The sequence below is a fragment of the Balaenoptera physalus genome (assembly GCF_965194825.1).
Source record: "Balaenoptera physalus genome assembly, chromosome: 11".
Lineage (NCBI taxonomy): Eukaryota > Metazoa > Chordata > Mammalia > Artiodactyla > Balaenopteridae > Balaenoptera > Balaenoptera physalus.
In genome coordinates, this window is record NC_138896.1 from 46,429,538 (window position 1) to 46,455,825 (window position 26,288).

General features: G+C 38.4%; 1 protein-coding gene and 1 long non-coding RNA gene across 2 annotated transcripts in view; one reads left to right on the forward strand and one right to left on the reverse strand.

Annotated features, from left to right (window-relative positions):
• The window catches only part of LOC309638421, a 1,167,492-nt gene that overhangs the window by 1,040,320 nt on the left and 100,884 nt on the right, over nt 1-26,288 (reverse strand). The window lies entirely within an intron of this gene.
• KHDRBS2 (KH RNA binding domain containing, signal transduction associated 2) overlaps nt 18,275-26,288 on the forward strand; it is a 754,183-nt gene continuing 746,169 nt past the window's right edge. The window contains exon 1 of the mRNA XM_082414355.1: nt 18,275-18,457. Coding sequence (XP_082270481.1) covers nt 18,367-18,457 — 91 coding nt within the window. The 5' untranslated portion in view covers nt 18,275-18,366. The remainder of the gene's footprint in view (nt 18,458-26,288) is intronic.

The following is a 26,288-nucleotide window of genomic DNA, read 5'->3' on the forward strand; positions in this document are numbered from 1 at the left end:
GCAGGAACTCAGTTCCAAGTAGGACTGAACAGGGGAGAAGAGAGAGAGAGAGAGAGACTTCCTTTGGCTGTAAGAGTGACCTCCTTTGCTTCTCCCATAGTTTCTTTTTTTTTTTTTTTTTTTTTTTTTTTTTTTAAGTTTTTTTTTTTTTTTTTTTTTTTTAACATCTTTATTGAAGTATAATTGCCTTACAATGGTGTGTTAGCTTCTGCTTTATAACAAAGTGAATCAGTTATACATATACAATATGTTCCCATTTCTCTTCCCTCTTGCATCTCCCTCCCTCCCACCCTCCCCATCCCATCCCTCTAGATGGTCACAAAGCACCGAGCTGATCTCCCTGTGCTATGCGGCTGCTTCCCACTAGTTATCTATTTTACATTTGGTAGTGTATATATGTCCATGACACTCTCTTACCCTGTCACATCTCACCCCACCCCCTCCCCATATCCTCAAGTCCATTCTCTAGTAGGTCTGTGTCTTTATTCCCGTCTTGCCACTAGGTTCTTCATGGCCTTTTTTTTTTTTTTTTTTTTTTTTTTCTTTTTTTTTTTTTTCCCCTTAGATTCCGTATATATGTGTTAGCATACTGTATTTGTTTTTCTCTTTCTGACTTACTTCACTCTGTATGACAGACTCTAACTCCATCCACCTCATTACAAATACCTCCATTTCATTTCTTTTTATGGCTGAGTAATATTCCATTGTATATATGTGCCACATCTTCTTTATCCATTCATCTGTCGATGGACATTTAGATTGCTTCCATGTCCTGGCACCGACATATCTTTTAAGAATAAAGACAATAAATAGTTTCAAATAAACACATATAGATGATTTGCATTAAAAGAAATACTGATGGAATTTTTAGCTAGAGAAAAATAGTTCCACAAAGAAACATTTAAATGTGTGATAAGATACTATTGATCAATCAGGTAGATAAATAAATCATAAATTTATATTCATACAATAATTTAATAAGATTCAAAACATAGAGAAAAAATAGAACTAAAAATATAAAGGTAATTATCCACAATCTTAATGAGAATTGTAACATAACTCTCCCAAGAGCTTATAGAACAAACTGATAAGAAAAATAGTAAGAATACAAATGACTTGAACAAAATTGACATAATATTTATAGAATACTGAAACCAACAATAAGCATTCACAAATTTTGTAAGAATACATGGAATCTTACCAAAGAACCATAAGCTAAGTAATGTTACCATAAATAAATTTCACAGGATTGGATTAATTCAGAGTGTGTGCCCATTTTTTATTTGTTTTTTATTTCTTCAGCTTTATTGAATTATACATGACACATAACATCATATAAGATAAAGGTGTGACAATTTCATACACATATATTTTGCACAGTGATGACCACAATAGCATTAGTTAACACATCTCTCACCTCACATAATTATTTTGTGTGTGGTGAGAACATTTACCATTTGCTCTCTCAGCAACTTTCAAATATATAACAGTATTGTTAACCATAGTCACACAGCTACTACATCCCCAGAAATTATTCATCTTATAACTGGAAGTTTTTCCCTTTGATCAACATCTCCTAATTTTCCCTACCCCAAGCCCCTACCACCATTCTAGTCTCCTTTTCCATGCGTTTGGCTTTTTTTAGATTCTCTGTGTAAATGTGATCATACAGCATCTGTCTTTCCCTGTCGGACTTATCTCACTCAGCATAATGCCCTCAAGGCCCATCCATATTGTCTCAAATGGCAGGATTTCCTTCCTTAAAAAGGCTGAATAGTATTATATTATATATTTTAATATACAATTTAAATATATTTTATATTTAAGAAGACATTCTTTCCACGCCTTAACTAAGGTGAATAATGCTGAAATGAACGTGGGGGGTGTAGATATCTCTTCAATACACTATTTTTATTCCCTTTGATTTATACTGAAAAGTGGAATCGCTGGGTCTTATGATAGCTCTATTTTTAATGTTTTGGGGAACATCCATACTCTTTTTCACAGCGACTGCACCAACTTACATTCCCACCAACAGTGCATAGGGTTCCCTTTTCTCCACACCCTCACCAACACTGGTTGTTGAATCCAGTGTTGAAACTGGTAGCTGTGGGTTAAATCCATTCCACTTGCTTTCGCTAATCAAGGTTTTAAGACTTGCCTATCCACCAGGCTGCACGGAGCCTAAACAATAAGATCTTTGTCTAAGTTATTTTCTGGGAACTTGGCTTAGCTCTATCTAGTTTGAGCTGAGCCAGTTAAGATTGGATGGGACCGCCCACCCTCCAACTGGGCATGTGCTCCAGGACCTTTTGCCATCAGAGGCCTGTAGCTTAGTTACACCTGCACAAAATGACCATCACCACACCTGTTTCCAATCCCCTTTCCCCAGGCTCCCCACACTCCCGCTTCAGACTGCCCTGATTCTTACTTGTCATCGCATAAATACCCTGAGCCCCTTGCCTTCAGGAAGCAGTTTTGAGATTTGTTCTCCAATCTCCTAGCTTGGCTGCCTTTCGAATATTCAAATGCTCTCTTTGTTGCAAACCTTTGTGTCTCAGCGTTTTGGCTTGCTGTGAGTCAGGCAACAAACATGGTTCAGTGACATTATTTCTTGTTTTGTGGTAATAGCCATTCTGACAGGTGTGAGGTGATGTCTCACTGTGGTTTTGATTGGCATTATCCTGATGATGAGTGATGTTGAGCATCTCTTCATGTACCTGTTGGCCATCTGTATGTCTTCTTTGAAAAAATGTCTATTTAGATCCTGTTTCCAGTTTTTAATCAGATTGTTTGTTTTTGCCACTGAGTCATATGAGTTCCATATATATTTTGGGCCCTGGGCCTTGGATAAGCTGGGCTGGAAAACCCGGCCCTGGTTTCCACAGCCAGGACTAAGGTCTGCAGACTTGGCTCTGGAGGCATGGATGGATGTGTCTCCTGCCAGGTACCTGGGTGGGCTGGACTGCTCCTTGACCATGACTGGAGGGGTTGGAGCCTAGCGTAGAGCTCATCAGGGTCTCCTGATGCGTAGGTGTGAGCATCTTCCACTGGGTCCCTGTGCTGGCAGGACTGCCCGTGGACTTGGCTGTGAGGGAGCAGGAGCCTGTTGCAGGGCACTTTCAGGATCCCTGGGACATAGGTGGGAGTATCTCCTGACAAGTCCCCATGCCAGGAGGACTGTACGCAGACTGTGGCAGAGATTGGCTAGAACCCAGTACAGGGACTTTCCAGAAATACGTACATACATTCACCAAAAGACAATCAAAAGAATGGTAATAGCAGAACAGTTTTTAGTAGCCTCAAGCTGAACTCCCCAAATATCCATCAAGAAGGGAACTTGGGGGGCTTCCCTGGTGGCGCAATGGTTGAGAATCTGCCTGCCAATGCAGGGGACACGGGTTCGAGCCCTGGTCTGGGAAGATCCCACATGCCACGGAGCAACTAGGCCCGTGAGCCACAATTGCTGAGCCTGCGCATCTGGAGCCTGTGCTCTGCAAAGGGAGAGGCCGCGATAGTGAGAGGCCCGCGCACCGCGATGAAGAGTGGTCCCCACTTGCTGCAACTGGAGAAAGCCCTCGCACAGAAACGAAGACCCAACACAGCCAAAAATAAATATAAAAAAAGGGAACTTGGTATATTTAAATAATGCAATATTATACAGAAATAAGAATGATTGATCAATTGTTACACAAAACATGGAGGACATTTAAAAACATAATATTAGAAACAATATTGTAAATATATTGCAAACATAAGGAACGAGATATAAAAATTGTTTCATTTAAATTTTTAAAACTTGCATACTACTCTATAATATTAGAAAAAAGAATTATGGTTGCCAGGAGCTGGGTGGGAGGGATGATTAGGCAGAGCACATAGGATTTTTAGGGCAGTGAAAACACTCCATGATGCTATAATGATGGATTCATGTAGTTATACATTTGTCCAAATCCACAGAGTGTACAACACCAATACTGAACTGTAATGCAAACTATGGAATTTGGGTGATTATGATGTGTCAGCGTAGGTTCATCAATTGTAACAAAGGTAGCACTGTGATGGGGATGCTGATAATGGGGGAGGCTATACATGTGTGGGGGCACTGGGTGTATGGGAAATCTGTGTTCCCTCCTCTCAATTTTGTGAACTAAAACTGCTCTAAAAAAAATAAAAAATCGTTATTAAAAAAAAAAGAAATGGAGGCTCATTTGGAAATATCTCTCAATATTTTAAATATCTATTTTCTGCTGATAGGAAATTACATTAGAGATATGTTCATATACATAAAAAATGACTTAACGTACCCTGTTTATATTAATAAGATATTGAAAACATCCTAAATGTGCATCAGTAGGTGTGTGGCTAAGACACTCATATGTGCTCACCAATATTATTTTACTCTTGGTCACACTATTTTTTTATTCTCCCTATTATTAAACGAGGCATGTGGCTGAGTCTGTGGGTCAGCGGAATGTGGGCAGAGGTGATGTGCTGGATTCCTAAACGCTCCACCCCTCTATCTATATACAGGTATTTAAAACACAGTGCCCTGTGGGCAGGGGAAGTGGATAAATGAGGGTGTTGGAATAAGTGACTATAAAATTACAACAACAATATTATATAAATCATTAAACTTTATATTTTCTCTCAAGTTAAGTAAATTAACTGTTGTTTTTTAAGTTTTCAGTAATAGGTATTGCATTTTATGTAATGCCTTTCCAGCTTATATTTGTTTATTTTTTCCAATGATACATTGTATTGAATTACTATTAATCCTTTTTCTAAAAATATAACTGTAGTAATCACTACTACTACTAATAATAAACAAATATTGAACTCTTACAATTTTCCAGACACTGTCTTAAGTGTTTAACCGTATTAACCAACCTAAATGTTCACAACACTTGTCTGAGATACATAACGTTAGCCCTATGTCATGGATCAGGAAAGTGAGGCATGGCAAGTTTCATTAACTTGACAGAGTTAAATATCCATTAAGTAGCTGAGCTAGTCTTCAATTCCTCTCTTAAACACAGATTTATATTTTCTCTTATTATACTACCTTTGCATGCCTGAGAATTAATCTCACTTGATGAATAGAAAATATTTTAATATAGTGATGAGTATATTTGCTTATATTTAACTTATGATTTTTACATTTTTGTCTACAACTGGAATTGGGGTATTAAAAATAAAGTTTTGGTTCACTAATATTCTTAAAATGATGGCAGTCCCCTATTTCTTACTGTGAAATATGTGGTACAGAATATGAATAATGCTGCTCTAGGAAAGGGGATTGAACTCACTTGTATAACACCCTCAGACTGGAAATTTCAGGAGGTAATTCTTCAAATCATTTTCATCCTCTTACCTCACTATCCTTTGTTCAGATTGTGAAATTTCCTTGTGCCACATTTGGTAAAATATATTTTCCCATAGAATTATTCTGAACTTATATTTTTGTAACTAGAAAAAGTAGAATTTGTTTGCTGATATTCTAGAAACTTTCTCTGTGAAATAATAATTTTTTTATCTGACCTGTAAATTGACCTTAACTTATTTGAAAGGGTATCCAGTGTGGGACTACAGTGCTCTGCTTTAATAAAGCTTTTATCTACCTTCATAGAGTAAACATAATTATTTTATATACTTAAGCCTCCCAGGATATTATGTTTTATATTAACACATAAGGATATATTACTATCAGTCTACTGTATTAAAATTTTAACTGTAAACTACATGTTGTATGCGATATAGGATTTAATTTTAAACTGAAAATTACTTTTTATTGAGATTTTAAAATGAATTTCTGTATTTCCAATTAGGAATATTTTCTTTAGAACTAGAAAGAAAATATATCTAAATGTCAGACAATTAGAAAAACATTTAAAAAATATCTATCAAACTTAAATAGCTGTCATACTTAAAAGGAATGCCTATGTACATTAATTGTACTTTTACAGGTGTCTCTCAAAGTTTCCTTTTATTCCCAATGTATTAAAATATACCAAAAGATAGCAGTGAACTCTAATTCTGTTTACTTGAAAAATATTGTAATTTCTGTTTTGATCAAAATAATAAGTTCCTGTAAGATGTACTTATTTTCAGAAAAAGCACCTCACCAGACACAAAATCTGCTGGCACCTTGATCTTAGAATTCCAGCCTCCAGAACTGTGGGAAATAAATGCTTGCTGTTTTTTTTAAAAAAAAGTATTAATAAGATAAATTAATAGAAAAAATGAGAACATGGGGAAACAACTGTACTAAGAAAAAGACTACAATTATTACCAAACAGTAATGTAACTTCAAGTATACAAAATAAAAATGTCTATCTGGAAGTTTGGGGTCAACATTGGATAAATCAGGGGTTAAATTTGGGAGAGGGTAAGGGATGCTAAGTAACCTTTGTTCAAGAGGGAAATGCAGAATCCCCAGGTGTCAAGCCATGGGCCTCTCTTATTCCCTCAATACTAGCAAGAACGAAGCCTGGAATTTGCCTCTCAATTAATTAATATGGACACAGCAAGGAAGGTGCAGATGAAAAAAGGCTACCTGTCACAGAAAGTGTGTAGTTTCCTAATTTAAAATAGAGGGTAGAATAGGAGGGGGATGGCCTGATGGAACCCCAAATAAGTTAGAAAACATCATTGGGAAGGAAAAGTACAGAATGGGAGGAGGGTGGATAAAGGGTTGCTCTAATTGTTCAGGAGTCCGCTGGACCAGGGTTCTTGGCCTCCTTAACCAATAGAAATTGATCAGAGGCCTGGCAAGAAATTCAGGCAAGGCTTTATTGGGGCGCCTGCTGCAACAGGGGGAAGTGAGAACAAGTTCGGGTTCCCTTGCTCACTCCCCAAGGGGAGCGAGCAGGTTCCTTACATGGGGGTGAGGGTAGGGGTGTGTCCAGGGGTCGGGCCAGAGGGGTGGCTTAGGTGGTTAGCCCACCCCTTTGGTGGTGTTGAGTGCAGGGGGCATGTGCAGTACCCTGCTTTCGCTCCCAACACCCTGCTTTTGCTCCCAGCTCTTCAGAATTGGTAGTTGGGTCTGGGTTATTTTTTGGTCTCTTTGTATTTTGTTGTCCATAATTTGCCCCAACTGAGCATGCATGCAGTCGTTTTTAGTCCCTTATAGTTTCTTTGTATTTTGTTGCTTGAGGACACTTTTGTCCAGGTGCAAACACTGCAGCAAAGTGTCCCAGGTCCCAGGTCCCAGCCTGTCTCAAAAAGACCTCATTTAGAGTTAAAATGATTGGGTTTTCAATATACAATGTACAAATATGCCAACTGAGTGCAATGTGAAGACCACATATAAAGATACATAATTTATTTGATATTAAATTTTTGTGTATTATTCTCACACAACCATTAGCAGTGAACTATATACCAAGTAAGTTCATGAACAGTGAAGCTTGTTTTTGTCAACTTAGAGATACAGCATACACATACTGACAGCCTTCACTTGAATACAGTTGTGTGTGTGTATGTTTATTACTTTCACTGGGATATGAACTCTTTAAAGTAACGAACAATTAATTTCTCTTTTGTATCCACTCATCACTTAGTGCAAATCCTTTCATATAATGAGTTTCCAATGACTGTAAGAGTGATATAGTTTGTGTTTTGATATAACCTCTTTACATTTGCATCTAATACTTAGGACAAGCAGTTTGCATGATGGTTTACACTGTATATATATCGATATATCTATATATATATATCTATATATATCTCACAATACCTGAACTCCAGGACACTGAGCAATTGACATGCTAAAGAAAAGCAGGACACTTTAAAAAGAAGGAATCTAGGGGAAAGAACTCTCTATATCACTAAATTATTATTTTTTCTATAAAAATGTATTACAGCCTCTCCCCGGGAGATGCACTGTCATCTCTCTTGGCTGGAATTGGCAGCGCCCTTTTATTTACTCCTCTTACTTCTCATTTAAATATCATGCACTAGACTGTCACTCCTGATTTTACTACTTTGTACTGCCTATGGGCTTTTTTTCAACTCATTTAAAAGGCATTATGCTTCGATAATGGCCTGTTTAAAGATGGAATAAAATTATGATTTTTTTAAACTTCAATTTAATCAATGCCAGAGGCTACCAGAGATATAGGGCTTCTCATGAAAAGTTCTACTCTAGTTGAACTCTTTATATATTGTTCTTTATCGGAAACTTTGCAGAGTATATATACATGAATATGTGTGAATAAATATGTAAATATATTTGCAAAAGTAATTTTCATCATTATAGCTAATTAGCATTGATAGAATCTTGGAATTTGTTTGGCTTTATTTATAGGAGTCACATACAAAAATGAAGCACTTTTTAGTAGTAAGGACTCAGGCCTTGGGATTTGGCAGATCTAGCTTCGAATTCTTGTTCTGCTTTTTTTCTGGCTATGTAACGTTGGTGACATTACTTAACTTCTCTGAGTTACCCATCTGGAAAATGATGATGACAGGCTCTATGACTAAGGTCTGAGTTAGATAACATTGTAAATCACTAGCCTTCAAAAACATTAGTATTCCCCTTAGAGAAAAATGAGAGAAGTTACTGGTCTAAATATAGGTCCTCTTGTCTTTTTTTTCCCTCTCTAGAATATATAACAACCAAAAGAAAATGACATGTTTGTACAGCAACTTAATCTACTTATGAGTAACATAAAAAGAAAAAACAAAAACAAAAACCCAGGTTCAGTGAGAATTCCTAAACTGGCTATAGATCTACTGGTAAAATTATAAATAATTATGAATTTTATAATGCATTTAACAAATATGTTCATTTCTGAAGGTATATGTATGTGTCTGTGTATTATATATATATATATATATATATATATATATATATATATATATATAGCTTGATGAATGTAGCACAGATTTAAAATAAACATGAAGGAAGAACTTACTACTTCTGAAATGTATCCAAAGTGAAGTCTTTATTTGCCCCCCTCACTTCATCCCCACTCAAGGATGGTGACACCATCTACCAAGTGGTTTCTCATGCACTTGTCTGGATTAGTAGTGACATTTCTAGTCCCCTCACCTTGCCGTATCCAGTCTACTGATAAGCCATTTTGTTCTCTGCCTCCAGAATATACCTTGAATATTTCCTTTTCTCTCTGCATCCACTGCCATTATAGAACAAGCCACTGTCATCTCCCATTTGAACTGATACATCAATCTCCTGGATGAGGTATTGGCTGCAAAAACAGAAACACCCAAAGTAACCAGTGTTTTTAAAAAGTCAGTTGTTTCCTCCCTAAGATAAAAGAAACATAGAGTTAAGTAGCCCAGAGCTGCCACAAGTTCTACGAAGCTGCCACAGAGCCCAGTTGCTTCCTGTGCACCATGTAGGTGCAATCCTCCAGCTCCTCGTCCATGAGGAAGGCCAGAGCTCCAGCCAGGCTAGCAGCAGTGTGAGGACAGAGGGCAGAAGGACACCCCCCTTTTCTTTACGGACTACCTAAAAGTACACATGACACTTCAATTTGTGGCTACATTGGCCAGAAATTAATCCCACAGGTCACTAGTTCAAAGGGGGCCTGGAAAATGTCTTGAAGTCAATGTGATCAGCTAATAGCTGCGGTTGCTTCTATCTGGTTCTTGTCTCCCCCCCAACATAAGGCTGTAGGACGCTCCAACTATGCTCCCAGGTATCTAGGTATGTACTAAAGTACCTCCCACACAGTGTGCCTTAGCACAGGGGTCCCCAGCCCCGGGCCTCAGTCGGGTATTGGTCTGCAGCCTGTTAGAAACTGTGCTGCATAGCAGGAGGTGAGCGGCGGGCAAGCCAGCAAAGCTTCATCTGCCGCTCCCCATCGCTCGCATTACCGCCTGAACCGTCCCCCACAACAACGTCCGTCCGTGGAAAAGTTGTCTACCGCTAAACCGGTCCCTGGTGCCAAAAAGGTTGGGGACTGCTGCCTTAGCACACACTGTGTTCTCTGCTCAGAGGCTTCTAATTCCATTCCGCCCCTGATAACGCCTTATCTTTCAGGCTTTACTCTAGTATCACTTCTCTGGATAGATTTTCTCTGAAAATCCAATTAAAGTTGCCTCCTTCCATCACCCCCTTGTTCCTCTCTCTCAGAGAACCCAGTTTTGTCCTTGATGACACTAATTACCAATGACATTTATGTATTTGTTATTTTTCTTGATTTCTCTCTACCTTATCCACTAGTCTAAAACAGTGGTCCCCAACCTTTTTGGCACCAGGGACCAGTTTCGTGGAAGACAAGTTTTCCATGGACGGAAGGGGGCGGGGCGTGGGGGGGGAAGGGAGGGATGGTTCAGGTGGTACTGTGAGCGATGGGGAGTGGTGGTGAGGTGAGCGGCAGATGGAGCTTCCTTCGCTCTCCAGCCACTCACCTCCTGCTGTGTGGCCTGGTTCCTAACAGGCCACAGACCCAGTACTGGTTTGCGTCCCCAGGGTTGGGGACCCCTGGTCTAAAAGATCTGTAAGGGTGGAGACTATGTTTCTTTTTTCTCAGTGTACAATGCATGATACACAGTAGATGCCCAATAAGTATTAGCAAGAAAAAATGAAAAGGAAAAAAGGAAGGGATTAAGGAAAGAAGATAGAAAGTATAAATTCTTTCAAAAACCCAGGGATGCTAACCTTTATGGAATGCTTGCTGGTTTGCCTTTTATCTTCCTCTTAGTCATTTTTCCATTTTTTGGTCTCACAGTTACAGTTCAGAAAAAAGTACATTCAGTTCAATATTCACTGAGTGAATAATTTGCTCTTACCTGTGAAAACAATCAGAATTGATCTTAAAATATTGTTTTGAAATCCATATCCACTGGATTCAACTCTCCAAGTGAAAATGAAATAGGTAAATCGAAATTTTATAAATCATGTTTAGATACTGCCTCCCAAGAAAATACTCTGCATACTTTTTGGAATCATGCTTATGGGTCAAGACTAACAGACTTCTCTGCAAGTCCAGGAACAGAAATATAGGGATTAAATTCATGAATGTCTTATAAAGTGCCCTGTCTGCTACTATAATTGTTTGTAAGGAAGTAAAATACTTTAAAAGACCTTTTGCCTGTACAGTAATGAATGTGAAAGTATTCTGCTGAATATAAAATCACTTACTTTTCTTAGAAATCAATCCAATTGGTTGAATACCTGCATACCTTATGAAAGTTTGTCAATCCTAAACATCTCTCTTAAACTTGCTTTGTGTTCCATTGTCAATAGTCATGTTTTGCCTTTCACCAAATGACACTTTTATCTTCAGTAATGACTATAAAAAACTAATTGAAGCCAATATTCATCCTGAATAACATTAGATTGTTCTTAGTGCTCTTAGCTATCCCCGTCTTTAATTTTATTTTAAGATTTTTTTTCATATGATGCTGGTATACCATTTGGATTTTTATCAGTTTTTTTTGTTGCATTTATCAATCTGGTTTCACGTGTTCTTTTGGTTTGCCTTGCAGGAAATTTAAATTTATCCTCATTTTACTTTCTACAAGCTGTCTTTGAGACTTCAGTCCCTTTTTTTTTTAACCTACGCCAAAGAACACTTTATAGACATTGGTGAAACAGTGCACTGCCAATCCTTTTAGCTGAGCTATATTTTATTTTTAATGAAAGATTATTAGTATTCATGTGAGAATATTATATATTTTGAGTTCAGTCACATTTCCATTTGGCTGCTTTGTAGAAATAATTTTTCTTTTTATGGAGGACTTATCAGAGAATTTTAAGACAGGAAAAAGCCTTTGAAAGCCATTACCCTGCCCCCAGGAAATGAATACATTTTTGATGTAATGGTCATATCATACATAAAAATTATTTTCACCTAAAAAGAAGACAATTCTTCATTGACTAATTCTTTAAAAATGGCTAATTGTGTAGTAAATTTCTACAACTGCTATTTTAAAAGGAATAATTGAGCCAACATAATTATTGTATTACTTTTCTTTGGAAAGAAATAAGCGGGTAATTCACACATAAGTGTTTTGAACTTTTAGTGAGATTTGTAAAGTTGCTTAAAAAGTTTGGTAATTTGTGGCCAAATTAATTAATTCAATTCATGCTATGACAAAGGCTACATGATGTAAGTATGGCTGTCCATGGCTAGCTAGTAAACTGGGGTTTGCATAAGATACTTTGAGGTTATTTTTGGTCATATTTAGATTTTTTTTTTTAATTCCCACTATTTAGGGGTAATTTAATGATATTTTTTAATAAACTCATTTATTTTTATTTATTTATTTTTGGCTGCGTTGGGTCTTTGTTGCTGCACATGGGCTTTCTCTAGTTGCTGCGAGTGGGGGCTACTCTTCTTTGCAGAGCACGGGATCTAGGTGCATGGGCTTCAGTAGTTGTGGCTCGTGGGCTCTAGAGCGCAGGCTCAGTAGTTGTGGACCATGGGCTTAGTTGCTCGACAGCATGTGGGGTCTTCCCGAACCAGGGCTCAAACCCGTGTCCCCTGCATTGGCAGGTGGATTCTTAATCACTGCCCCATTAGGGAAGCCCCATATCTAGATTTTTCTGTTTTTTTAAAATTTTATTTTGAAGTAATTTCAGATTTTCAGAAAAGTGCTAAAATAATAGAGAAAATTCCAACATACCCTTCATCCAATTTCTTCAAATGTTAATATTTTACTTCATTTGCTCTATCACTTTATCATTTTTTCTCTATCTTTGTCTCTCCTTCTCCCTTTTTCTGTATATACATGTATGTACATACATTTTTCCTTAATTATTTGAAAGTTACATACACAATGCCCTTTTATCCCTTAAATACTTTATGTTCAAAACACAGACATTCACTTGTATAATCACAATACCATAAGCAAAATCTGTAAACTAAAAGAATAGACCTTATTCACATTTATCCAATTATCCCATCACTGTCCTTTATGGTAAAAAATAAATATAAAATAAAAACAAAATCTTGTCCAGGATCCAATCTAGGATTACACTTTGTGTTTAGTTGCCATGTACTGAGATACTTTTCACAATATTTATTAGCTCCTTCCTGGTTGAGTGGTCATGATACCACCCAACATCTTACACAATGTCTATGTCTTTGATTTTTTTATTTGTTGTCTCTCCTGTGTTGGGCTGATGAAATCTCGGCTCTGGAACTGTGTTTTCTAATTTCATTATCATTCTTTTCAAGTGGCTCACACCTGCTTTATAAGAACTATTTTATACAGTAGGATTTCATAATGAATGTTTCCTGTATGGTAATATCGTTTAATATGAGAGACCAGGATGATTTTAAAAATTACACCAAACAAGCATCTGCAGTATTTTAAAAACTTGAATGGAATGATATTCTCTTAAAGTATTATTTCAATATCCTTTCTATGAGTGTTTTTTTAAAAATCCCTCCAACCGAAATTGAATCCACTCTTTTTCCCTTGTTTTAATCATGATATAAAACAATTGCTTATACCTCTATGTCTGTGGCAGAAGTTTTAGTGTACTTGAAGACTGTTTTTATTAAATCATCTCTTAGTCTTCATCTATTTATTTTATACTAAATACAACAGACATCAGATCTTTATTTGCTGTGTATGAAAAATATTTTACTGATGTGATTTTTTTACCTTAATATATTGATCTCCAGAACTAATCAAAAATGAGCTACAATTCAACAATTCAAAGATTTAACTTTAAGAAGATAGTCAATAAATTTCACCTTGGAACAAAAGCTTCCTTTCCCTTCCCCAAAACACAGTGACTGCTCCTCGGGTGCTGTCAAGGCCAGCACAAGTGTGTCAGTGCAGTGACTGTCCACAGAGATACAGCAAGATGAACTGGTCAGTTTTCCAAATAGAGATAATTTCAACATCAGAAATGGTTTGAATTGTTAGGTCACTTTAGAATTAAGAAGAGCTTACATTTGTGAGGATTCAGAATAGCAGTATTCCAAACACAGTAGTAAGCTTTCAACAAATATCAGTTCCTTTGTCTCTCTTCTTCTGCCTTTTAATTATACAGTTGTATCAGCTTAAATCCCATACAATATGCTAATTTTAAAGCTTTGCAATCAGAAAACACTTTTTTTCATACACACACACACACACACACACACACACACACAGATATATAGGCCAGCTTTGAATGGAGACTATTCATTTTGTGCTGTGGTATATTAGCATATAGCATCAGTTTTGGCTCTGAACACACTATATATGATAGATTTTTTATTGCACATGCTACTACTTCTTGGTTGTCAACAGAGCCAACTCTCCATTCCCTTCCCTCCTTGCAACCCTAAAACATATCATGGAAGTTATGACTGAAATTAATAGAAATATTAAAGCAGCAACTTCCATGTAATGGGCTCTGTCAAGCTCTTCAGTAGGTGAAAATGAGTCAGTATTTTGGTCCTTCATTATACTCTGTCCTAGAGTCATTACATAAATTATTGGGCTGCTACAATTTTATTAACCCATAGCTCTCATTGTGAGTTCTACTAATCCTTGGAGTAAGTAGGTTAGTGTGGTATCCCTAAAGTTGATGAGAACTCTGAAATAGAAACTGCATGTTTTACTTGATAATACAGTTTGGGTATTTTTTTATTAGTGTGCAAAGATAAGCCTGATTAAATGCCCTGCAGCATGGCCTTACCTATAAGTGTTTGTGAAAGTATTGAATTAACTACAGGACATATTCTACAGTGCATGCCTTATTCATCCTTCAAAACCAAATTTGGTTGGTGCAAAATTTTCCATAATATCCCATTGTTGAAATTATAGTGCAGTAAATGGAATGCCATTGAAAAAAAGCCTTTCAGGACTAGAACTCATGTTTAAAATAAGATAAATCTTTATCTAAGATATATGAATCAATTCAGTGGTGAGATTGGTGAAGTTATTTACACCATTAGAAGAGGAGGTAGTCTTACCAGTAATTATAATTTATTCATGTATAGGCACATAATACTCTCAATTCAACATGATCTATAGAAGGCTCTCAATTTATTTACATTTATGTTTATTAAATTTTTGCATTATTAAGGTTGCTCTGAGAAAATCCACTAAACAGTTATGGCACCTATTAAATATTTATATGTGAAGTAAATGGAGAACACACAGTGACATAGAGTCATCTACTGAAAACACATGAATTTGATGCTGGATAAGTGTATGTGTAGGGCACTTGGAGAATCTGCCTTTATTCAGCCATATCCTGTTTGGAAATAAGCAATATTTGTGAGTCAGTTCTGAAGCCTATTGATTATTAAGGGCCAATGTAGCTTCTATATTTTTATTCTATAATGTCCATCATGTGTTAAATATACAAACTATCCTAAAGATTAGATTAACATTCTTTTTCTTTTAATTTTTTAAAGATACATAAATGCACTTTTTTTTTCTGTTAGAATGCATTTTAGGCTTGCTGAGTGTTTACCTGAGAAAATAAAATTATAAATATTTCCTGATAATAAGTAAGAAAAGTAAAAGTTATCTAGCTTACCATATTTATTAATGACCTGGATATCCAGAGACACTGTATGATAAAGTCACCCCTTGGACAGCTCTCCATGGTATCTCCTTAGTGCACCTTTAATCACTGGAAAACAGGACTGTGGAAAACAGGACTGTGAATGGATAATGTAAATGTTGTTGCTGGACAGAACAAGAGTTACTGCATTTTTTGATTCATGAAACTGGATTTGTGCATGTCCCCCATCAGCACCGTATGCTTTAGATTAAAAGGCTTGGTAGGCTAGTCAGTTCCAGGAGTAAGCCAGGCTCTTTCAGATCACATGGCTTTCGCATGGGCAAACCCAGCTACCTGGAATGCCTTTCTCTGTTCATTTTACACAGATAGCTCCTTCCTTTCCACTAGATTTTGCTTTAAATGCCAACTCCTGAGCAAGACTGCATGTCTCTCCTGGCAAAAAAATGAGACCTTCCCTTATTCTCTTCCTTAACTCCTTGCTTGGTTCCCTCTTGGCCTTTATTGCAGCCAGCAATTACCTGTTATCTTGTGTATTTGGTTTTGTCTTTCCCCATTTGAAAATCATCTCTATGACGACAGAGCATGAATGTTTGTAGCTCATTCACCAATTTTTCTCCAATTTCTCCCTAGGCTCTTTTCAGTATTCAGTAAACATTATTGAATGCATACATGCATAAATAAATTAAATACTTAATGCACAAAAAGGTAGGCTAAAGCAGTGTAAATGGTACCTAACAGACTTGAATTTTAATATCAACTTTAGCATTAACTAGTTTAATGCTAAATTTTTTTAATGTGATGAGAACTTAAGATCTCCTCTTTTATCAACTTTTAACTATGCAATACGGTATTATTAACTGTAGTCATCATGCTATATATGACATCCCTAGGACTTACGTATTTTATAACTGGAAGCTTGTACCTTTTGACCACGTTCACACATTTTGGCCACCCCCCATCACAAGGTACTCTTATAGGCCTAGGGTAACAATATTGTAGGGAACACAGATCATTTTAAAGTGTTATATTTTTTATATAGGAAAGCTCTTGATTAAAAAAGAATTCCTGAAAAAATGTGATTTTTTTCCTACAGTCAAAAAACAAAATTATCAATGAGTCATGGTTCTCACAGCTTATTTCATGAACTTTTAACATTCCTATCACATGTGTTAGTGACATAGTCCCTTCCCATTGGTCACGTGGTAGCATAGACTCAGCTTCTGGGTGGGGTGAAGGTGACTAGTGCCAAATGAGGTCATATTTGTTACTTCTGGGTCACTGAGCTTCTCTGTCTCTGCCTTAGTTTCCACAACTATAAAACAAAGAAAGTAATACTTATGCCTGTGTTTTTCAGACTGCTTCTGTAAGGACAAATTGAGATAATGGATGTCAAGGCATGTTAAATTTTTAAAAAATTATATAAGTAAGAGATAATCTCCAACCTTATCTTGAAAAATAAATAAGAAAAATTTTAATACAGTAAGAGAACTTGGAAAAGTTTCAGCATGCTTTATTTGTAGGAAAATTAGCCTCCATTTTTTCCACAAACAAAAATGGTGGGGGAGAGGTGAATTGGAAAATGATTGTTTATGAAAAGAGACGGTAGAAAGATTGTTCTGTAGTATCTGAAGCACGGAAGCTGCATTTTCATGCCCCATTTGTAAAAGAAGGATGGGCAGTGTTGGTGATACCGGAGGGTTTAACTCTCCTTTAAAACAGAAGTGGAATAGATACAAAGTAGCCCAGCAGCAACACCTGGTGAAAGAGAATGTTACATCCTAAATAAAGGAGAAAGGGGGAAATTGGAGCAACCGTAGTTACCTGTTTCCTAGTCTCTTCCTTCTTCCACATGTTTTCCTAATTCCTTCACAAACTTATTGATTATGTTGCTTTTTAGTTTTAAAATTCAGCCCCCTCCCAGAATCCCTCCCATAGATAGGGATTGGGGGAGGAGGCATGGATGGAGGACAACCAGAACTACGTCAATACCCCAATGATTGTACAGGGGAGGCGTGTTGCTGTGCAACAATACAGCCCGGGAGCCGCTTTATTTGTTTATCAATGAACATTCTACTGCGTCCCTGCGATGTAGGTCAGGCTCATTGGAAATACCAGCCACCGATCACATGCAGTCTTCATTATATTTCCAGGCCGGATGCACAGCTGATTCCTGCACACTGGAGTGCGTCTGAGCTGCAGGAAGGAGAGGAGACACCTGTGCCTTAGCGACGCAGGTAAAGTCCCATCTACCTTCCCGAGGCTTTCCCCTGTGCTCTCCCGTCCCCTCCGCGCTCCCTCCTCACCCCCATCTGCCCTCCTGTCTTGGACCCTAGCTTCTCTGTTCAACCGGTGATTTTCCCGCTCTCTCTCGGCACCTCAGCAGAAGACAAGGAGGGCTCCACACAACTGGGCATGCCTAATAACCAGGGAGGGCTCTGGCTGCGAGAAGAAAGCGCTTGCACCTTCCGCGCTCCCCTCCCCTCTCTTGCTGCCTCCTGCCACTCAGGCGACCCGACTTGCGGCGAGGTCCAGTGAGGGCCCGCGGTCTCGCGGGGTCCCGCCTCTCGCGGCATCCTCTCCAATCAGCGTTGGGCAGAGGCGGGATGCGCCCTGCGCCCGCCTCTCCAGTTCAGGCTGCTAGTTCGAGCCGGGCTGTACGCGAGCGAGGGACTGAGGCAGTACGGGTCGGGAGGCGCGGGGCCGCGCAGCCCGACGGCGGGGGCGGGCGCGGCGCGGGACCGGAGAGGGCGCCAGACCCCGGGCCGCGGCGGAGGGAGGCGGGAGGCGGGAGGCGGGCGGCGGGCGGCGGGCGGCGGGCGGCGGGCGGCGGGCGGCGGGCGAGCAGGGCTGCCGGCGACCTGCGTCCGAGCGCGCGGAGCCCTGCGCCTGGCCGGGGTCGGTCCGAAGTCCGCGCTATGGAAGAGGAGAAATACTTGCCTGAGCTGATGGCAGAAAAAGATAGCCTGGATCCATCTTTTGTGCACGCCTCGCGCCTGCTAGCCGAAGGTAGGACTTGCTCCCCAGGTGGACACAGACAGCTGGCCCCTGTCACCGCAGCGGGGTTCGGGGAGCGGAGTTGGGGAGGACGCCCGCCTCCTTCGCGGAGACTGTCCCCTACGGTGCTCGACCCAGAGCTGCGGACAGAGCAGGTCCCCGGGCGGCGGATGCTCCCTCTCTCCCTCCGCAGCTGAATTTGGGGAGCCCGGAGCTGCGAGCTCTGTGGCGATGGAGACGTGCCCGGTTAGGATCTTTGATGGAGAGACGTGAGGAGCTACGCGGTCCACTGGGATATTTTCACTCTGCAGAGGGAAGGGAAATCAATTTCGAGTGAATGGTGATCAATGTAGTGTTTTAAGAGCTTCTTTGCTTCAAATCAGCATTTCATTTTTTTTTCTTTTTCTTTCTTTCTTTCTTTCTTTCTTTCTTTCTTTCTTTCTTTCTTTTTCTTTCTTTTCTTTCTTTCTTTCCTTTTCTTTCTTTTTTGTTCTTTTTCTTCTGCTTGGTAAGCGATTTTGATGTTCTTTAGTCTAATTACAGTCTTTCCTATGGAAAGTCTTAGAATTAACCTAGATTAAATTCTGCGTGTTCTTTTATGTTTGTGAACGTGGAAGAGGCTAAAGTGCTTATCAGTTTATTTGAAGTGTGATGATTGCGTGCTCTGGGAGATGCTGATCCCTGGGAACGCTCCACAATTGATCAACTGTTTTACCAAGTGTGCATTTTCTTTTGTGTACCTGTAATGTTAAAAGAGATTTCATTCCCAGAGGAACAGAAATGTCTTATCTTTTGCGTTCTTTTGAAAGGTCGTTTAAACACACACACACACACACGAACATGAACTTTTGTATGACAGAAGTATTAATCAAATTACTTCATTTATCTTGAAATAATGCTGTCTAACTGCTAAAGGTACTCAAGATATCTGTAGCAGTCTACACCTGTCTTTTTTAAAACAACTCTAGATTTTTTTTTTCTTGATGAATGCCTAATTAATAATAAACTGCTTCATCATCAAATTGACTACAATGCAGTTTTGTAGCTTAGGTTCTTATGAACTTACCTATAGTAAAACTAAAAGTAACAACTTTCTCTTCCTCAGCCCTTAAGCATTAAAGGAAATGTTTTCTTTTTCGAGATTTAGTTGTACATGGAAGGAAAAATTCTAATCCTCCATGTATGAGTCAAATAGTCATTAGGTTTATTTAAATGTTTTATTGATGGATTATTATTTACAAAAATAAAGTGTCAGGTGTTTTTCTATTTTGTATACTAAGTAATTAAGAAAAGCTTTATAATTGAAATATTGAATGTGTGAAACAACTAAACTGTTTTTCAGGGAACAAGTTGATTTTATAGAGGATTTAGGACAGAAAATGCAATCATGCTTACTACTTTCTTGGTTATTGAATGAAAAAAAAAAATAGAACCTGAAGTTGAAAATGAAAGTCAATTAAAAAATTAAACTCTCCCTCTACTCTATTAAAAAAATAAAGATAACTACATAAAAATAATAGGAATATTGTAAATTACTGGGTAAATAAATGATTAAGATTGTTCAAAATGATTAAAAATGCGGTTAAAAGTCTTCTTAAATCATTTACTTCAATATATTTTCCAGAAGTGCCTTCATTTAGCTGATAATGCTTTAAAATGGAAAAAAGTTACAAATTGATCATTTTCTCAGACCTGCTAATTGGACTTCTTTTGGGGACAGCAGACTTGATTAATTCATCAGTCATTAATGAGAGTTAGTGTACTGAAAACTGCCAAACTACAGCAATGCGTGTGAGGAGCCCTAAATAGAGAGTGCAAGTATTTCTACAGCTGGTAAAACAGTCAGAGAAGGCTGTGCACCTGGTTCCTTAACATTTTTTTTTCCTCAGGAACTTCGTTTCTTGATACTTAGGAACATGTTCCTATGTACTTTGTAATTTAATTTTTTCCCAGTAGGGGGAAGCATGTTCTGCTTTTGTAAAGAATTAGGAGGAAAAAGCTCCTAAATAGAGAGAAAAACATCTAAGTAAGAAACAGAGAGAGGTGTCCAAATTTCAGAGGAATCATAATGAGGAAAAGAGGATGGAGGAGGTGATGATAATAATCTTGAGTATATAAAGAGATAGGCCAAAAGAGACACAAGACTTAAATTCTCTAATTGTACCTGAGGCTCTTTATATGTGCTTATTGAAGAGTGTCCTTTTGAATCTCTAATAAACCTTAACATACATTTTACATTATAGATCTTTCATTATCTTTTCAAAGGCCATCTGCCTAGATTCTTAAGTCTTGTTTCGGATCTCTATAGGAGAGTGTTGTTGAGATAATTTTATTTCTCACCCCTGGAAATGTACTGATTGAAGGCAGCAGCTATAAATAAACCTGACACAGATGTTCATTTGGAAAGAAGGTGCTCAGTGAAGTACATTTCAGCCAGCACTGTGCAGACCGTCTCAAGACTGAGTGAGTAATAAAAATGATCCAGATGCTTCAGTTCTTCGGAATGATTTTCTGGAAGCTAATACATACAAGGGCAGTGATATAAACCAATGAGCTTTCACAGTGATTTATTTTGCTTTTTTGATTGGTGGTAGATGCAAATCAGTGCTCAATTGTGACTACTTCACTTAGAATTGAAGGCCGTAGGGTTAAAAGTGCTAGTTTGTTGGTTATTTTGTTATTTTTGTTGTAGTTTGTTATTTCACTTGTTCCTGCTGTGTACTTTCAGTAGGAATGATTCTGAGAAAATTAAAGGAAGAGCCCAAACATTTTATGTATTGTGTTGTTACTTAGAAAAATCTTGAATACTGTGGTTTGAAGAGTATAATATGTTTTAGTAGTTAAAATAATTTTCTTATGTGATTATAATATTGTTTAATTACCTATTTGTATGGAAGGTGCTTTGGAGTATGATAAAACAGCAAATTCAGCATGATCCTTGAAGTTCCACTCAGCCTCTGAATTTGCTTGCCAGATGAAATTAGACGAGGTTATTTATATCTGTGATACTGCTGGGAAGTGCACTAAACTGTGAATCCAGATACCTGGATTTTAATTCCACTTTTGCCTAAACTGAATCTTGGTAAATTTCCCTTCCCTGGGCCAGTTTCCTTGTCTCTCAAATTGAGGAGTCGGACTAGATTTCTTTGTAATTCTAATGAAGTCTGGGACTACTGCTGATGCAAAGGAGTGGTGTTTGTGTATTCAGAATACCAAAATCAGTGGCTGAATATTTTGGAAACTTTTTTCATTCTTTCTTAGTTTAATGATTAATAATACATTTATTGCATTATAATGCAATTTGAAGCATAAACATTATTTTGGGCACTGGGGACAGATTTATGTTTTTACGTTTACTGAACCATTCTCAAGGCTTGGGAGCTAAAAATGTATATGCATGGAAATATTCTTGTTTGCAGTAAAGCATGCCTGTCTGCTGATATAGAGCTGTTCAAATTTATAGGTTCAATTATGACGATTCCATACCTTTAAGAGGATTAATAAATTCTTGTCCAATTGAGAGTGTTTTGGGTTCTCTGGCTGGCAAGATTTCCTAACCTGAATTCTTCACAAATATTGGTAGATTCATCATTGTTTTGATTGACTGATCATATGATGAAGTCAAATATTGCCAAATATCCCAACAGTTCAAGGGATTTTTAAAAAACTCTGGGTGCTTTTTTCAAATTTTGGTGAAAAGCTTGCCCTTCCATCTAGGATTGGCCTTTTTGCAGGTGTGGATGAATGAGAGGAACATGGATTAATAATTTATCACAAATGCTGACTGTAGTGATTTAACTACATTTAAATTTTCAGTAAGGATCATTTTTAAACTCAGAATGTATTCCTTGAAATATTTTCCATAAAACATGGTGAGTTCTTAAGTTAAAGAAAGGTATTGGTATAATGTCTAAAACCAACTTCTGATAAAAAATAGTATTCATGTGACTTTTCCTTTGATTGATGTAATCTCTTTTCTCTCCCAATAAATTTGGGATAATCTTATTTATGTTTCTTAAATAAAAACAAAAATTGGCAAAAAAACCCCTAAAACTAAGTTAAAGGTATCTTTGATCTGCAGTTAAAACACATTTATCATATAGTGGAGAAATTCTGCTTTAGCAAACAAAACACTTGGGATGGAGTGTTGACACCCCTGCCAACTGTGAAATAAAGGATATTTCATTTATTTCCTTTCTGATTCTCAGTTTCTTCACCTGTAAAACAGCAAAACGAATATCCACCAGCCAGGGTTCTTTTAAAGTTAAAAAAATGCTGTTTGTGACTATGTAAGCTGTATTTTAAAATAGGAATTTTTGTACAACTAAAACAAAAACATAAGCAGAAATTCTACAAATATAAGATGATGCTTTTAAGACTTTCCTTAATGTTTTAATGGCATTGTGGACTTGACCTCAACTTGAAGCTTGATTTTGTAATAAAATGAGCACTGACTTAACTCTCTGAATCCCTGCTGAGTGAAATTTGAACTCATACACCAAATTATGAAATAAATTATCAATCTTATAAAAGATGATTCCAACGAGAGATTTTAAAATATCGTGTTCCCTCCATCAGTGGTCGGTCACTTGCCAGTGTCTGACTTGAGCCTGGTTAGCCCAGGACCTGGGTCTCTCGAGGCTCATTCCACACCTGCTTGGCCTCCTCATCAGGCCACATGTCCGTCACTCTGGGCAGCTGGCTTCATCCTCCTTTTCATCAAGGGAAGTGGATCTCTGTCTAACGAAGTTCTTCAGCCTCCTACCACTTAAAAAATTCCATACTCCTTTCATTCCCAGAGGGTGAAATTAATTGTTTTGTTCAAGGCTGACTTGTTCACAGCATCCTTAATCCCAGCACCTATAATCCCCTCCAGGTCTGGCCTATTATTGTATCCTTTCTTCAGTAGTTCCAACGTCTTCCTCCCCAGCTTTCCTTGGAGCAGCCTGTAAACATGATTCAATCGGAATCACTTAAAAAAAATAGAATACTTGTTTCACTTGCTGAAAGTAATAAAAATAACCTCTCGACAATTTTTCTCCTTTGTTTCCTTCAAGTTTCTGATGCCATGAGTCCATACAGCTGCTCACTTTCTCAGTTTACCTTCCACAGGTCCTCCATCTCGCTGCGGTCCTCATCATTGTCTTGAAACCAGAGGCTCCTGTGAGAATCATCTAATTGCCAAATCCAGTAAAATGTGTCTGACCTCTCATCAGGGCGCTTGGCTGCACTTTCCACTATTGTTCTTCTTCCTATTTCTTGGCTTCTCCCTTGGTTTACAAGCACTACACACTGTTGGTTTTTCTCTTCTGTCTCTCTTACCAGTGCTCACCATCCTCCCTCTCTCTCCTCCCCACCCCAACACACACACCCTGTCAGAGTGGTTCATTCAAGATCAGAGTATGACCATGTCATGCCTTTAAATGCTATTGTCATAGGCAGGCCACCTCTGACAGCAGGCCAGCAGAGGGAGGGGGTGCTGCCTGCCTGGACGCTTCTGGGGCAGGGAGAGTCCAGGCTCCCCCAGGCGCCTAGGGGAGGGAGGGAGGGGCCCCTTGTTGCTGTTCCCGTGTGGTCTTTAGTGACACCGAGAGGGGTGGGGAGGAGTTCCAGCAGGAGTGAAAGATTCTCCGACACCCCCTGGCTTGGAGGGGAGAGGATGCATTGGTCCTGCTCCTGAGGGTGGACATCCGGGTCTCCACGTGGCCTCTGTCCCCACTGCCGGTGGTATGGAAGCGCTGTTGCCTATTCAGTCCCCCTGCCTCCCCCCAGAGGGAAGGGGTGCCCCTTCACAGTGGAGGGAGGCTGGACGCCCAGGCTCCCTATTTAATTTTTCTTGATGGAGGTGAGCGTGAGACACCGGTTTTTGGGTTTGGTTTTGTTTTCTGTGTTGTTTGGCTGGGGAAGGATGTTTGTTGTCTAAAAGTTTTCTGTCTTGCAAGGTTGCCCTCTTTCTAGTCCTGTGGCTGGAGAGAGCAGGCTTTGCTTGAGCCTTTTTTTGGTCTCCTTCTGTTGATGTTCCTGGGTTTCCAACCTTTCCAGCTCCCACTTTGGCATATATGAAACACAAGAAAAACTAGCAAAACCACTGCCTGAGTCACATGGTACCCAGCCAGCCTGCCTTCTTCCTGCCCCCTTCCGCAAAGTCTTCTGGTGTTTATTTTATATATAATATCCAGTCTCCATTCATTTGTGTTTTAATTTATTTCTTTATAAGATTTTCTTTTGAAGGCAGGTTCAGTCTTGTACATTAATATTTCATTATGTAAGAATGAGCATGACCAGGATAAATCCATCTGGATAATGGACACAATATCTGATCAAAATTTTTGGTTTCTATTAAGTATACAATCTAGATTGGATCTCTGTGTTCCCATGGCAGCTGTAGAAGGAGGGAAGTTTTAGAGATGGTTTTTAGAAACCCTTGGAGATGACTCTCTAGTGTCACCAGCCTTTCCTATGTCCTTATTTGTTTGAACATTTGATTTGATCCCTTTTCTTGTCTGAATACAGATTATAAGAAATGTAGCTTAATCGGAATTATATCCTGACACCAGTTGGTTTCTTTAAATGGTGAATTTCAATAAAATAAGTATGATATAGAAATATATATTTTTTAAAAATAATAGAGTACTGGTTAATAGCTGATCTTCCAAAGGAATGTTAGCAGATACCCATGTTATATGACTTCTTCATTTTCTCCAGTGGAGAGTTCTGAAATAATTGCATGTTTTATTTGTCAAAAAGTTGAGAGGTCACAGCCAACTATCTTGTTGCACAATTATTTTTAACTGTTTTGGGAAGCAAATCATTTGTAGCGTGTCCTCCATTGCTTACCTTACCCTCAGGAGCACTACTTCCAAAAAATTTTTGCAGTAGAGAGAGATAATAAACATTCAAGAACACCTGAATGACAAAGTTTTCGGTCCTTTACTATAGATGCACTTATAGTTTAGCTACAGTTTGGGGGATGAGTCCTGTGGGGCAAGGACTCAATGACCCTTGACTATGCGATCGCACGTGCCCTTGAATGTGAGTTGGTAACACCGGTCCTCAGTATGTGTTATTGGTATATGAAGAGGTATCAGATGTTTAATTTATTAGTTTTTAACAGTATACATAAGATATAAATAACAGTGCATGGTAAGAGCTGCTGGGGTTTACAGACTGCTGGTGTGACAGAGATTCCGAGGAGGTCACGGTGATCGTAGATCTTCATTCTCATGGTCACTTTGTCAACATTGGTGAGGAGATACTCTTTGTCACGCAGTGTACTGGATGCTGACACGCCTACCACAATGCATCCACTCGCCAATCCTATGAGATAGTTACTAGCATTACCCTATCTTACAAATGAGAAAAATTAAGAATTAGAGAAGTTAATTTATCTCAGATCACACAGCAAATAAATTATAAAGCTGAAACCCAGGCTTTCTTACCCAGAGGCAGGTGTACTGGTTACAGCATCCTCTCTCCCGTGGGAGAGACACTGCTTCAGGCAGGCTTTGCAGGAAGGTCAGATATTAACATGCAAAGTACTTTGAGGAGATCAGCGTGGTGGTCATCATTCACTTCTGAAATATGTTCCTGAATGCAAGTATTGGATGAATTCTTCCACAGCGTCTTTAAGTAGGTATAGTATATAAAAGGCAAATACATTTATAAATGGGGAAATTTACCTTAGTACAGAATTGGGTTCAGGATTATCGAGGGAGCCTACATTTTCAGTGTCTTGCATCGACTGTTGTTTCTGAGGGAGTTTAGTGGTGAGATGGTGAAGAGCAGGATAACACTTTTTTTTCTTTTTTTGGATCCAAAAGAGGGATTGGAGAACTTTGTGTGA